General features: G+C 40.4%; 3 protein-coding genes across 6 annotated transcripts; 2 read left to right on the top strand and 1 right to left on the bottom strand.

Moving 5' to 3' along the window:
- Positions 1 to 189: 189 nt before the first annotated feature.
- rab5aa (RAB5A, member RAS oncogene family, a) lies at positions 190 to 6,050 on the bottom strand. 3 transcript variants are annotated; one of them, XM_037474614.2, is made up of 6 exons: positions 5,853 to 6,050; positions 3,898 to 4,117; positions 3,398 to 3,549; positions 3,031 to 3,153; positions 2,688 to 2,781; positions 190 to 2,588 (listed from the first exon to the last, which is right to left on the bottom strand). In XM_037474614.2, the coding sequence occupies exons 2-6, from the start codon at positions 4,061 to 4,063 to the stop codon at positions 2,473 to 2,475; spliced, it is 651 nt and encodes a 216-aa protein (XP_037330511.1). In that variant the 5' UTR covers positions 4,064 to 4,117; positions 5,853 to 6,050; the 3' UTR covers positions 190 to 2,472. The 3 variants fall into 3 exon arrangements, with proteins under 3 accessions (XP_037330511.1, XP_037330513.1, XP_037330514.1); XM_037474616.2 differs by having other exon boundaries at positions 3,898 to 4,114; positions 5,853 to 6,049; XM_037474617.2 differs by lacking the exon at positions 5,853 to 6,050 and adding an exon at positions 5,566 to 5,756.
- A 731-nt stretch (positions 6,051 to 6,781) lies between these two features.
- Positions 6,782 to 10,732, top strand: otud6b (OTU deubiquitinase 6B). Of its 2 annotated transcripts, none has more exons than XM_037474994.2 (8): positions 6,782 to 7,029; positions 7,546 to 7,694; positions 8,001 to 8,099; positions 8,385 to 8,585; positions 8,743 to 8,863; positions 8,979 to 9,040; positions 9,148 to 9,254; positions 9,591 to 10,732. In XM_037474994.2, the coding sequence occupies exons 1-8, from the start codon at positions 6,954 to 6,956 to the stop codon at positions 9,673 to 9,675; spliced, it is 900 nt and encodes a 299-aa protein (XP_037330891.2). In that variant the 5' UTR covers positions 6,782 to 6,953; the 3' UTR covers positions 9,676 to 10,732. The 2 variants fall into 2 exon arrangements, with proteins under 2 accessions (XP_037330891.2, XP_037330892.2); XM_037474995.2 differs by lacking the exon at positions 6,782 to 7,029 and adding an exon at positions 7,038 to 7,154.
- Positions 10,733 to 11,217: 485 nt separating this feature from the next.
- On the top strand, positions 11,218 to 13,714 carry lrrc69 (leucine rich repeat containing 69). The gene is made up of 8 exons (XM_037474675.2): positions 11,218 to 11,395; positions 11,492 to 11,618; positions 11,711 to 11,783; positions 12,059 to 12,254; positions 12,335 to 12,406; positions 12,496 to 12,597; positions 12,692 to 12,871; positions 12,997 to 13,714. Exons 1-8 carry the CDS (start codon positions 11,222 to 11,224, stop codon positions 13,102 to 13,104), a joined length of 1,032 nt encoding a protein of 343 aa, XP_037330572.2. The 5' UTR covers positions 11,218 to 11,221; the 3' UTR covers positions 13,105 to 13,714.
- Positions 13,715 to 15,034: the final 1,320 nt, after the last annotated feature.

The raw sequence follows: 15,034 nt of genomic DNA, 5'->3' as shown, positions 1-15,034 counted from the left end.
ATAAAAGACTGTGTTTAAGTCCTTGAATGATGGGCTCTAATCAGATTTATTATTATGATTATTTTTATTGCAGACCAACGGTCTAAAGAATTCAAAACAAGCGTTTGCCAATTCAATATCAAGCCAAGAGGCGTGTAGGAGAGTAAAACGAAGTTATGACCCACAATCATCAAACACAGGGAGATTACAGTAAGAAATGATCATATTTATTTCAGTATTTATTTGGTCATTACATACCAGAACTGTAAAATGTACGACGAAAAAAAACATACAATTTACATCCTTAAATGTGTTAATCAATTTATTCATGAACCACCATCGTGCCAGCTGATAGTTGTTACACTGAACCACAAGGTTACTCAATTGTTATGGAGGGGCAGCCAGGTGGTTAATCAATGAGTATCATATTGTGTCCAACTCGTCTGGAGCTTTTACATCCAGTTTTTCAGGAAGATCGGGTCTGATAACAGGAAGACGTGCTGGACGAGTAGCCGGATACGACAAGAAAAGTAATTATGAAGTGCAAGAAAGAGATCATGTTAAAAAAATAGAAACCAAAATGTTTGGATATTATTTTTTTTTCTTTTGAGAAAAAGATACAAGAGAGACAACTAAATAAATGCAATTTCATTTTTTGTTAATAACAATACATACATCTATAGGAACACCACTGATTCTAATTTAACCTTTTGTGTGAAAAAACAGGAACAGCAACAAATCTCCAAACGCAGATTGTAGCTGTTGTTTCCCTGCTAACTGTACAGTTTTTTTTTTATGATTAGACAACTCCCTACCGAGCATTAGTCCTGTGACTGGTAAATTGAAAAAAGGTAGACTACACTGCAACAACATATTTACAGTATATTATTTATATATTTATATATCACACTGGCTGTAATTATGACATTAAGATATATTCATGAGCGATCATTAGTACAAGGCATGAGAAAACAGTTGATCACATACATGTATGCATCTATATGTGTGTGTGTGTGTATATATATATATATATATATATATATATAGGTGTGTGTATGCGGATGTGCAACACTAAAGTGAGGTGAGTGGTAAAGGGGAAAAGAAAAGTCTCAACCTTATGAGTGAGAGCTGTAACAGACTGTGTGTGTGTGTTTATATACAATTAGAAGTCAATGTAATGTGTCTGTTCAGGTGCAAATGTGTGTTCAAAGACACACACACACATATAGAAAATAAACACTTAAAAATTACAGAAATGGACACGTGTAAGTGAGGCTATGGATGAATTCTGTCATCAGCCAGCCAGCGCCGGCTGTACAGAGACACACGACTGTGTCGAAAGCACTTCCTAAACAAGAGAAGATGGCAAATCATTTTGATTCAGAGGTGATTATGAAGCAGCCTTACATATTGCAACTCCCAACTCACTACCCCCCCTCTTCGCTTCTTCTATTTTTCTTTTTTTTCTACCAGGTGCCAACCCAGCAATATTAAACATAATGGAAAAGGTCATATGATACAGATAAAATCATCCAAAGACAGAAACCAAGAGACCAAGGTTTAACCGCAGGGACGGTCTGCACAAGACGTGTGAAGGGACGCAGCATCAGGAGATGGGGTTTGACACCGATGTGCCCCTCAGAGGCCACACGTGCCTTGTTTTGAAGAGAGCCGGCTGGAACAGTTTTTTTTTTTTTTTTGCTGTGCTGCATTGGTCCTCGCAGACACTTTCGTCACAGATTTAATACTGTGAAACATTGCACAATGCCACTCGGGACAGCTAGAAGCAGGCATGGCTCCAGAATGGACCCTTAGTAATGTTCACTAGTGCTACTTTGGGTTTAGTGGGGGAAAGGACATGGACAGGCGGGATAATCTAAAAGGGACTACAATCCACAAACAGTTTTCAAATTTAAGATAAAAGGATCCAAATGACCCTTAGAGGTTTGTGTCTTTCTATCTCTGCCTTTTCGATTTTATTAGATTCACAAGAGTACCCTTCTTCTTCTTCTTCTTCTTCTTCTTCTTTAACAGACATTTCTGCGCTACTGCAGACAAAAGGTTTGGAGTTTTTCTATTTTGGGCCGTGTAAGTATATAGGTTTGAAAAAAACATTGCAAACAATAAGTAAGAAAATCAAAAATGAAGAAATGCAGTAATAAAAAGACCTCAAAACAGGGAAGTGGCCACTTCCTCTAAATTAAACGTGTATCTACAAGCTGAAAAGGAATGGAAGGCCAGGAACACTGATGCTGCTATTATTTGCTGACACTAATCAATCAACACTAATTGAATTATCTCATTTTTTAGGGGGCTTAAACCAGGTCGCAGCAGAACCGTGATGACTTGAAGAGAAGTGGGGGCTGGGCCCAGGGCATCGTTTTGCACATCAGAGAATTGAAGATAGGAGTACAACACATTGCGTTACTGCGGTGGCATTCGCCGCATTAGTTACTGCTCTACAGGATGGTTGGAAGGAAGCCGTTCTCCACGTCAGTTACTGCAGCACGGAGCCTTGACTGGCTGGGCGGCCTCCGTCAGGTCCACCCCCCGGTTCCGCCCGCTGCTGGCTCCTGCGGCCTGCGGCTCACTCTTCGGCAATCTCTTTGCTGTCAGGGAGAAAGAACAACAACAAAAAAACACCACAATGAACAACAACCAAAGCAACAACAACCACAAGACTGAAAGAAGTCTAAATAATTACCCACCAATGGCCATAAATATCTCATTCACGTTCATAGATGTCTTTGCCGATGTCTCCATGAAAAGTAAGCTGTTGTCATCCGCGTAGGACTGGGCATCCTTTCAACACAACATAAACACCAGTTTAGTTTTCATTAGAACATGCATTCAGTGGTAACACAACTATTTGATGCTGTTGCAGATGATTTTAAATCATGTTTTGTCTATGTTTTGGTTATAAATACATTTAAACATATTACCAAACCAAAAAAAAAGAAACAAAGCTATTTATAAAAAGCAGTAGATCCATATTCACAAAAAATGATAAACTGAGACCGACTGTCATGACAGGTGTTTGTTCGCTCTGACCTGGAAGTCCACAGCTCTCTTGTTGGCTAGGTCAGCCTTGTTGCCTGACAAAGCGATGACTATATTAGGGCTTGCTTGTCTCTGCAGCTCCTTCACCCAGTTCTTTGCTCGTGCAAACGACTCCTGCATGCAGAGAAAGAGGAATATGTCAATACCGTCATGGGATCAGTATCTTTAAAAAGGTGCTTCCTTTCTAAAGCTGACATTTTCATATAGGCTACCGGCTGTATTTTGAACTACAGCTGCAGTAATCTTAGTTCACCTTGAGGGGATGATTATCTTAAGTATTTTCTGTCCAACTTTAAAGGACCAAGTAAGACGTTGTAAAATCGTATTGCGAACTTGGTTGAGGGGCGAATGAACGTGCCTCGTTTGTGATGTCGTAGACCACGATGGCCGCCTGGGCTCCTCTGTAATACATAGGTGCCAAACTGTGGTAACGCTCCTGACCGGCAGTGTCCCAGATTTCAAACTTCACTGTTGTATCGTCTAAACACACCGTCTGGGTGAGAAAGGCAGCTGAAAAGGACAGGATAAGCTAGTCAGTATCAGATAAGGAATATTTACACAATATATAATATGATGCTCTGAAACCGTTTTATAGACGACTACAGTTCATGAATATATATATATATATATATATATATATAAAATAATAATAAAATGTCCACTTCAGAGAAAATGGGCCCGATGACTTTTTTAACTCAATTTGGCGCTACTTTACAAAAAGTGAAAAAAAATTCGGACAATTGTGAAAAGCACCCAGTTGGCTCTTCGGAAGTGCACCGGTCATACATATCACATAATTGCACAACAACCAACTGGCAGTGAACGGGCAATAGCCTGGTTTGTTGATATGAAACTCACCCCCTATCGTGCTCTCCTGGAATTCATGGAACTGACCCTTGACGAAGCGGAGAACTAAGCTGGACTTTCCAACAGCTGACTCCCCCAAGAGCACCAGCTTAAACTGACAGATCTTGTTCCCGGCGTTGGGTCCATTGGGTCTCGTAGCTCCTCCCCGATTGGCCATGACCTAGTCAGATCCCTGAGTGCTGTGTGCCAAACCTCACTATGAGGACTCCTGCTGAGAGAAGCAAGAAAAGAAAGCGGTTTTATGGCTATCAAGGAGTAATTAATATGACTCAGCAAGACTGTGCAAGTTTAGAATGATGAATACAGTCTGCAATACCATCTTTCCAAATAAGGGGAGTGACAATTTGTGGCCAAATTTAAAAATACATAGAAACATTGCTAACTAGAGCGAGGCCAATAGTCACCATTTATCAAAGCAAAAGCAGGGAATGTGTCTGAAGTTGCAGTTTTCAAAATTTGAAAGCAATTAAGATTACAATAGAATATGAATTGTTTGAATGTATGCTATAATGGGTTACTTTACATCCTGCAGTTTTGAATGAATAAAAAATAAGTTATATAAATATGGCCAACTTCATGGTGAAAGCTCCTCAAGTATGTAAAGCTTACATTTAACTATAACACTGTTATTGTTGACTCACGGTTACAAACACATTAAGCATTTCTTGGCTTTGCGTATGACATTATCCATGGAGACCTTATTAAGAAGTAAAGTTCTTTCTTTGGGTTTCAAGTCTTTCACCCACCCATATTAGTTGGTAGAAACTATGTATGGATACATGCCTCACATTCATGGATTGCAGAATAACTCATTTAAGACTGAACAGCTGACTAATTTGTACAACAGATGGCTGTTGTCAGGAGGTAAAAAAAATCTGTCTGATTGGCAGAACTGTTTGCCAGGGCACTACTGCAGAATATTTTACATTCAGTTCCTTATCGAAGAAACACATTATAGACTCACTAGCAGAAATAGATTAAAAATACAGAGCATACTCACATATGCTTTATAATACAATGAATTGCAATGGCTACGCATCAGTAGGTCAGTAGTTAAATTGGAATATGGTTCTCTGTGGGGTGTTCATGGACTCCGCAGTGAAGACTGAGGCTGCAATATGACATTATCTTACTTTTGCTTAAGTTGCTGATTTGTTTACAACATATGGAGTAACTTGCCAGATCCGTGTGTTAAAATACCAAAATACAAAATCAGGGAATGAAGCAATAACACTACATTGTCAACAAACACTGCGCACTGCAACGCTCACACACTGTGTGGCTCTTACAAAACACTCCTGTCAGCTGGACACCGTTCATTATCTGTTTTGATCTCAGACGGGACGCCGTTTGTTCATATTGTTTTGTTGTGTAGCTAGCTGGTTAGCATTTAGCCAAACATGTCTTTTTAGCAAACTGGACAGTAATGTTGACGTTAGCCTCCCAACCCATTCCGATGAAGACAAAAAACCTCAGGCTCAGCTAACAAATGTGCATAAAACCAATACGGTGGGTTAACGAGTCAGCCGTTGTATATCTAAAAACACGTTATTAGATTAGACTGTCGGGCTGGTTCGTCCTTTAATGGGAAGTTGGCAACCCCTAATTAATAAACACCAGTGTTAGCATGCTAGCACTGTTAGCATTCCTCCCACTTACCAGATTCCAACCATTTGGTGTTAGCTGCTAGCTGTCACTAAAAGAACGCTTGACGAACCCCATAATCCCCAGCACTTTGCTAATGACACTGCGTCTACACAAAAAGAGTAACCACTAGACGCGACAAGGGGGGCCTGCATCTCTGCATCCTCTTAGCTATCGAACACCACCGACAATAACATTAGCTAGAGGCAGCTAGCGACGGTGCTAGCTAACGTTAGTGCCCGATGAGCGTTAGCTGGTCAGCTGGACACCACAAGTCGTAGATTCGCGTCAAAGCACACTACCTGACGGGCAGACGATGTTCGGAACTTGAAATGCCACCGCTGTAGTGTTTACGCAGGGAGCCCCGGACACCGTGGTGGGGAGGTGTTGTGGGAAAGAAAACACAAGAAAATAATTTCAACAATCCCGTCACGTCTCCTCCTTTCTTTCTTCTCGCAACTTCCCTTTAGAACCAAAACACAAACAAGTTCTTCCGGCCGCGTGCCACGTCACACAGCCCGTCGGGCCTCCGCCGATGATGCCTGATGATGCTACCAATAACAAGGATTGCACATATGTTTTGGATATATATTGCACAAGTCTTTATTTTGATGATGTTGCATTGTTAAACAGCCACATCTGATATAAATATGCCTTTATTGTCGTTTATTAAAAGGAACAAAGCTGAGGTAGGACACACATAACGTGGTGTGCCAATACATAAAGATTCCCTTAAAGTTCCTTCTTAGTTCTGGTTTGCATCAGGTCTCATGTGCTGTGAAATTCTGAATAAAAGGGGCACATTCATACATGTATAATATATACAGTATATGATCATACACTATGAGTTACACTATATCTAGTATGAACATGCATTGTATCAATATGCATACATATGGGTTTAGTTAGGTATGAATACATGTATACACACACACAGAGGGAATTAGAGGGAAGAGTGATGTGATGTTTGAGCAAGACACAGAGAAAAGTGGAAGTGAAGAAATTTGCATTAAGTTACACAATCGCAAAAATGAATTGGGAAACACTTGTGTTCAACAGATAAGCTCCTGCTTTAAATATATCACTTGGGTGGAATAAATATGCAAATGGTATTCATTTGAATGACCGCCTGCAGCCTTCCACAGATGCCCGCGGTGACAGGAGAGAACTGCAACACCGCGACGAGCCGGTAGGTGGCGGTACAGCAAATTTACTCCTAAAGTTTAACCAATCAAAGCTCCGCCCTGCTTTTTCTTCGCTTCCGGTCAAAGCCATATCAGCACGTTTTATTTTGTATTTATTGTGGATTATACATTTAGTATATATTTATCCTTTTTAAGTCTTATGACAGGGATATCATAAGACGTCTTTTGTCTAAAGGCTAAAGTTCACAGCGTCGAGTCATGGAGGAGGAGACGGTGGAGACACCGGAGGAGCAGCTGGCGAAGCAGCACCGCAAAGAAAAGAAAGATGCGCAAGGTATCTGACTGTTTTCACGTCCTCTGTCTGCTTCTTCGCGCCTCATGTGTGGGTTTATTTCTTGGAATTTCGCTCAATCCGGCCCTCAACAAGCCAAGCTGTAGTGTGCAAAAAGCGTATTCACGGTATGCACTTGACCCTATCGCATAGCTGTCATTCTGTTCTAGTCCCTTTTGTACATTATGTTTTATAACAAGTAGCTCACATTGAGTGTGATATCTGGGGGGAAAATCCCAGTGAATGTCAAGAGAAGAGCTGATGCACAGATCCATCTGCTCTTCTTGTCATTCTAACTCAGATAAATTAGTTCATCGAGAGAGGTGCAGCATCAGGTCGTTTTTGTGGCCTTATTTCTTCTCACCAACAAGCTAATATATCGGTACATCATAGAAATTTGTGAGCGCATTCTTCCTTTTAATCACCCTGGTAATCATTTTTATTTGTACCTTTATACGAGAACTGTATTTAGTATGTAGGTGTTATTTAGGACAATCTGCTCTTGTTGTTAATTTTCAGCTAAAATCCAGAGCATGAAAAATGCAATCCCCAAAAATGACAAGAAAAGGAGGAAACAGTTGACAGAGGAAATTGCAAAAATTGAGACTGACCTGAACCAGAAACATGACGAAGAATTGAGGCAACTCAAATCCAAAACCAACACAGAGGTACCTGTCTGCACTCCAACGATTGTCAAATCTCATAGCTACGCAATTACATTTTACATTATGGAACACGGGTACAATTTTCAATGTGACCCCCTAAATAATCAATTGCACAACAAGTATTTATATAAACACATGACTGGCTCTAAAGGAGACGCATGTATTTATTTGAAGTGCACATACAAGTGCACACACATGGACAAATGAGCAATCCAAATGTGATTTCTTTTACACATTTGTATCTAATAATGCCAACATGAAGTGTCAATGTGCAACATAACTAAAGCTCTTTTCACTCCAATCTAAAAGGTAGAGGTGTTAAATGGAGTGGAGACGATGAAGATAGCTGATGGAGATGAACAAGAGGAGGGGAAACAACCACGTCTAACCAAGGCCCAGAAAAGAAGGGTGAGATAGTTCCCAACTCAAAAAGAACTGTTTTAATTGGTTTTTGTTGATGCCCACAGCTTTATAACTGTAATTTAGAGCTCAATGAAAGAAGCACACTTCAAGCTAATCAGAAAATTGAATTCCCATTAACATATATCAGTACTTGTATGGCATGTAATTCCATTACATTTCATTTATAAATGTAGTTCTATTATTCATGTGTTTTGTTTTCCTCATCAGTTTTGGTTTTACATGTCTTTTTTACAAGTAATATCATTTTTGTCCTTTTAATTGATTCCTCAGGACAAGAAGGCTGCCGAGGAGAAGGAGAGAGAGAGCAGGATCGCAGAGGCTGAGGTACAAAACCTGCAGGGTGTGAGGCACCAGGAGGGTTTAAAGCTGGCCCAGAAACTCGCACAGCGACAGCTTCAGATCAAAGAGATCTCCTCTGATGGCCACTGCATGTATCGTGCCATTGAAGATCAGCTTGCAAAGCGTTCAGAGGTACATCATCTTGTTATAGGACGGTTGTAGCTGTAGTTTGAAAACTAATTGAAATGTGAAACGCAAAGTGTATCGGCTCTGCACTGTAGTTACTTCCATTGAGAATGGAACAATGCTCCTCTGACAGACATTCAACATATTCTGTGTTTTATTCCAGCCCGGATCAATCACCAGCGTGAAAGAACTGCGGTCCAGCACTGCTCAGCGCATGAGAGGCTATGCTGATGACTTCCTCCCTTTCCTCACCAACCCCAACACCGGTGACATGTACACAACAGGTAGCAAACAATCCGTCATGGAAAGTCTGTTATACTGTGTACACAAAGTAATCATGTGTGCGTGTGTGTATGCGTGCGTGTCTGTGCGTGTGCGTGCGTGCGTCTTGGTTTCCAGATGAGTTTGACAAATACTGCAGTGATGTGGAGCACACAGCAGCTTGGGGTGGACAACTGGAAGTAAGCTGTTGAAATTGGTCACAGATGCACTGTGCTGTCGCTCTCTGCACTTTTCAATAATTTTCTTTTTCCTATCCCCCCCCCCCACACACACACTCCTCCGACAGTTGCGAGCTTTGACCCAAGTGCTTCACCTGCCAGTCGAAGTGATCCAGGCCGACTCCGCAACCATAAAAATTGGGGAGGAATTTGATAGTGAACCCATCACCCTTGTGTACGTTGCATTTATCTTGTCTGTAAGGGATACAGGTTGCTTTAGAATAATAGTTCAAAATGTATAGCCAGTCGAAATAGGGCTAACGTTACATGTACTTCACATAGGTTCACGTAGGACGTTTCTATGACCCTCACGTAACTACATGATAATAATGAATTGATAACCTCACGGTGATCCCGCAGCACACCAATGAAGCAGAAGATGGAAACTTGTAGAACTTTAATCTAAGCACAGACAGTATTAAATGCCACTTTTTGATCAAACGTTTTAGGGTTTTGAAAGGTTTATCTCAGACCTCTTAACTGACAGAATGTTTTTTCTCCATGTTTGCAGCTATATGCGTCATGCCTATGGACTAGGAGAGCACTACAACTCTGTGGAGGGCCTGAAGGAGCCGCTCAACGCAGAGGAGAGCTGAGAGACCGCTGATTCGTGGTGTGATATTAACCAATGTGTGTTCGAAGAGCCCTAAATACAAACGTATTTGGAGAGACCCCCCCCCCCCCCCTTCAATACAAGCTGGGTTAATAGAGAATATTGCCGTTGTCTGAGTAGCTTTCGCCATACAGAATGGTATGTGTCTGTTCAGAATTCAAAAGATGTCAATGAGGACTGTGAAATCTAGTTGGGAAAACAGTATCATTGTGCTAATGAAATGCAGTATAAGTAACGTGTCAATGATTTTATATTGGACGGCCTTGGTCCTAATGACCACCAGGGTTTATTTCAGTCAATTGGGGAAAGCAGCGTGTACAGCATACCTATGACATCAGTTGGCACTACTTTAATCTAGTTGGTGAACAGATGTTGATCATTCATGTCCCCCAAATGTCAACAGAGTCACTGAGGGTTTTTTGATCTTCTTTAATGTTCTTGGAATGAACAGAATGATGATTTTACATACACACATACAATACTAATAAGTTATGTCATTGCTGTATTTTTTTGGGGTGAAATATTACAAGTTGTAATCTGTTGTTAAAACAATACTGATTTCATTATCAGACTGTGGAAGCTGGCTATTACTTTCCTTTAACTGAAGGTGATCATATGGCATCTATTAATTCTTAGCAGGTGTTTGGCAAGAATTATCTGTACTCCTGTCTCAGTTATTTTATTCTAAATAGATGTGACATTTTACCACAGATGGTCTCTCTCAGGCCTATTGAAGTGGTCAGTTTAATTAAATAGTTAAAACATATGTAATTACTGTGATGGTAAAAACAACACACACAAACTAGGCAACAGAAAATGTCAACAATGACACATTAATAACTTATAGTTCATCCTTGTATACTGTTCATTTAAGTATTTTTTTTAAATCTTAAATTCAAATGACGTGGGATATATATTCATATTATTGTATCTATTAAGTATTTATTTGACATATATGAGTGCCAGTTATGTACTGTAGGTGTATGTTCTATACTGAATTCATTTACTTTATGAAGAAAAATAAATCTATTGTTTGATTGTTTGAAGTGTTGTCACGTAGTTTATGAATCCTTCGTAAATAAAGAAATTATATCATTGCTCTTTCTACAAAGAAACCCCAGAGAAACGTAAAACCTCTGAGGTCCATACTGACCCATTAACATCAAGTGTAGGGCTTCCTAATTCTCAAAAATAAAATGGACAAAAAATAAATCAAATACCGAACGCTCAAATAATCATTTAACAGTAAATAGACTATTTAGACTAGCATTCAGTGCTTTATTTTTGTAATGTAGATTTATATTGAGATATTTCTACTTTTGCTTGAATAAAGTAGTTCCCCTTGTAGTAGGAAATGCTGTGTGTTGAGAACTGTACATTTCTACAGTAATTACTACAAACTAAAGCATGTTGGAACTTCCTGATGTGCTCACCGTTCACCACTAGAGGCCGCTATTCCTCAGACTCCCTCTCAAAAAGCGTCTTGTTGCCATGGAAACCTGAATGTTACCGCTTTACTGGTCTTAGACATGACGAAGTCAGTGGTGAGAGCTTTATATGGAAAATCAACTTCCTTAAATTTAAGTTCCAAGAAAATAAAGGTCGTCCCCACTTGTATTTCCAGAATAACAAACCTGAAAATCCTCCTGCTGAACAACAACTCCATCAGCAGCCTTCCTGCAGAGCTGCTCTCGCTGCAACACGTGAGTCTTCTTCGTTTGTCTGCTTTCCTCAACATGTTTCACGACCACTCTTCCAATCACACAGATTTGTGACTATATCCTTCTCATGCCTGCAAGCTCGCTGAGCTAAATTTGGGAAATAATGCCTTGAATGACATTCCTGCTTCCCTGGGCCGTCTGCAGTCATTGACCAAACTCTATCTGTACAGCAACCAGATTACAGCCGTGCCACCTGATGTGATAGGTAAATTCTGTTCTAAATAATCTCATAAGCACCTAGGAAGATTTATTTAGGCAGAAGAAAGCTCATAAGTATTGTGATATTAATATTTACAGATGGTTTACGAAACCTTGTTGTGCTTAATCTGAACCACAACCAGATTCAAAGACTTCCACCAGAGATTAAAAGGTAGGTTATGCAACCATGGTATCCAAGAATGAAATACCTGCAAAGACTAACACCGATGCAATAATTAAAGCCTGCAGTGCATATAGTTACTTTTTGATTAGTAACTCATTGCAATTGCTTCTTTTTAACTTTAATAACATAACTCCATGACATGTAACCAGTGTTTTGGGCTATCTTTCTGACCTAAAATCTCTTTTAATCTCTGGTCTGCCACCAAAAGGGCTTAAAAATCTAACATGTCTTAAACACAAATGCAAACCTGTCTCTATCATTAGTTTGAGCAGGCTTCGACATCTGAGTGTGCTGGACAATAAGCTGGAGGAGGTGCCTGATGAGTTGGGTCATCTCACCAGGTTGACCGAGATCAACTTGACTTCCAACAACTTGTCCTGTTTACCTCAGCAGCTGTACCAGTGTAAAGAACTAACCAAGTTACACGTAGCCAGAAACCAGCTTACCAGCCTACCGGAGGTGAGTTTCGGCTGGTGTGATGTTCATTTATTTTAAAAGTCATCTTCATGAGCGAAACTCTCACCCTCCACTCCACACAGGGAATTGGGGCACTGGGCAAACTTCAAGTCCTGGACGTGGCTGGAAACAAGTTGTCCGTGTTCCCCGTTGAGGTTTGCTGTGTTAGGGTCTAAATCAAAAACATTTTTGGAATCACCCCCCCCACCCCCCCAAATGACACAGGTCCCTTCCCCCCATGTAGTTTCACCTGCTGGCCCTCAGGGAGCTTTACTACGAAGGCAACAGGTTTGTGGGCTGTGAGCCGATGGCCTCAGCGCGCGATGCACAAGTGCTTACGTTAAAGGTAAAGTGTCACAGAAGTAGGGCAGAGAGAACACTTTGAATACTTTCCCCCTTTTTGTGTTTAGCGCTGTAATTGCTTCACCTCTGTTTGCCAGGAACTGGCTGGCAGATTTGTCCTGCGCGAGGACAGGTATCGGTCCTCCCTGGTGCACATGATGCTCCCCCACTACCCGACCCTGCCGGCCCTGCTCGCCCATGGCAACTGCTGCGCGCTCTGCCTGGATCCCTTCCTCGCCACCTGGGTGGAGTGTGTGCATTTTGTCAGCCTGAAGAAGGTTGGTTAAATATGTTTTTGGGTGAATTTTTTTTTCTTCCAAAAAAATAGGATTCTATATAGAAAGAACAAAATGGCTAATGTAATCAAACGTGTGTCTTCATTTTCCTTATGTGTGTTTTACAGGACATGAAATTGAGGAGTTCAAAGACTATTCCAGTGCGCGCCCTTCTTTGTTCATACAAGTGCCTTAATACGGATGGACACTCCTACTATGGCGTTGCAGCAAGATAAATACAAGTTCATTAAAATGTACTATTCATGATCTCAATCACTGAACCTCTCTTTTTTTTAAACTAAAACTGTGGAAACAGATCTGTTAATACACATATTTAATAACAGGTGATGTCCAGTGTGAGAAGAGAACGTCTCACAGGTGCCATTGGACTTAGCCGTCACTAGGTGGCATCGAATGAACATCCAAAACCGTCCATCTGATCGGCTCCTATACTTTTACATACAGGTTCAATTGACGGCAGGTGGAATACATTGTTCCTTTGTGCCAACCATCACTTTTCTATCCCGACAATAGAAGTTTTTGCTTTGACAGCTGGATACTAGTTCTGAATACTATATTTTTATGCAAACTATACTTTGACTAAAACCTTTGTACGTGAATAATTCCAGGTGTGATTTTTTACCCTGGCTCGTCATTACAGGTATTTCATATATAAGATGCAGCTCCGTAGGTACCTATACTATATTAGCTTATGTTCTGTTTTTCTGATCCACATATCTGGAACAAACTCCCAGAACGCTGCAGTTCTGTTGAGAATCTGAGCTGCTACAAATTAGATTTGAAGACATTTCCTTTTATTGACAATCTACAACTGTCAATATTAAACAGCACTGCAACTTTTATTCTATTTTTAGCTTTTTAATTGTATTAACTTGTGCTTTTAATTCCCTCAATGTTCTTACTTGTTTGTAGACTTCCTTTTCTTTTATCTAATATTTTGATGTTTTCATGTGAAGCACTCTGAATTTCCTTGTTATTAAAATGTGCTATACAAATAAACTTGGGCTGCGTGGCCTTTTTCATATCAAAATGTTAAGCGTTACCAACTAATAATTGTATGATTTTGTCCACCTCATTTATATCAACGAGTGGAGGCTAAAAAAACGGAAAAATAAGTTTTTATTGCAGTACGGTTCATACAGCCCCATAAACCTGCATCCTTTAACCAATCATAAAGTTGACTTTGCCAAAAACCAGAGGATGTAGTCCAGGTCTGTTATATTAGACTACATTAGTTTTAGGTGTTTAAAGCAATTCCTTCATTGCTGATGAAATTCTAGTTTTACCTGGATCAAGGTTCTACGTGATGTGTACCTCTGTATACGCTGGCATCCTAACCCGCACATACATTTTTTTCTACTGAGATCCTATTCCCTTGTCAGGGTCGATCAAGCTATACTGAGACTCCATGGCTGTCCCATATCTATCTCCATCTCCAGCCAGTGGCATCTGTTCCAACCTGCCAGACAAGAGAGAGATAGGGGGGGGGAGAGGGAGAGAAAGAGAGAGAGAGAGAGAGAGAGAGAGAGAGAACTTCGTTCCTAGCAAATTAATTTCCCATCCACGCCTCCAGAGCTTGCTAGATCGTTCAATGGCCGCTGCTGCATGTGTCTACTGAGTCGGAGCCTCATGCATAAGGCATCAGGTTTAATTGCAAACCCAGAAACTAATGACTTTGGACTGGTTAACAGCAGGGGAGCCATCTCAAGCAAACTGAATGAAAAATCAGCTCAGAGGAGAGAAAAAAAGAAGCCCAGCTCCTAATTGATGAATAATTGAAGCGGCGAGCTACAGGGCATAATTGTGACATTTTGTTTCAATCAATTTCCAAGTGGTGTGGGCGAAAGTGCACTTAAAAGGGAAAAGTCAATGACAATGAAGAAAGAAAGGGAGAGATAGAGCTAGCGGTTGGAGATGGAAATGGACATTGGGTCTTCAGTCATTACAGTGACATTTTCTAGGGCGAAACACCACACTCTTTAAAAACAGAATTACTTTTCTCTCTCTTTACAATTCACTTTGTAGGCTTTATTTCAAACTACTGTTTTGCCAAAGTGAAACCTCTTTTTCTGCTGTCAGACAATAAATCCATATCCTTTTAAAACAATTTCCGTTGTTCATTTTTCCAAAAAGTACATTTCAGAG

The sequence above is a fragment of the Pungitius pungitius genome, chromosome 17 (assembly GCF_949316345.1).
Source record: "Pungitius pungitius chromosome 17, fPunPun2.1, whole genome shotgun sequence".
NCBI classification, from domain to species: Eukaryota; Metazoa; Chordata; class Actinopteri; order Perciformes; family Gasterosteidae; genus Pungitius; species Pungitius pungitius.
Note: the sequence above shows the minus strand (reverse complement) of the source record. Positions and strands in the feature narration are given on the sequence as shown.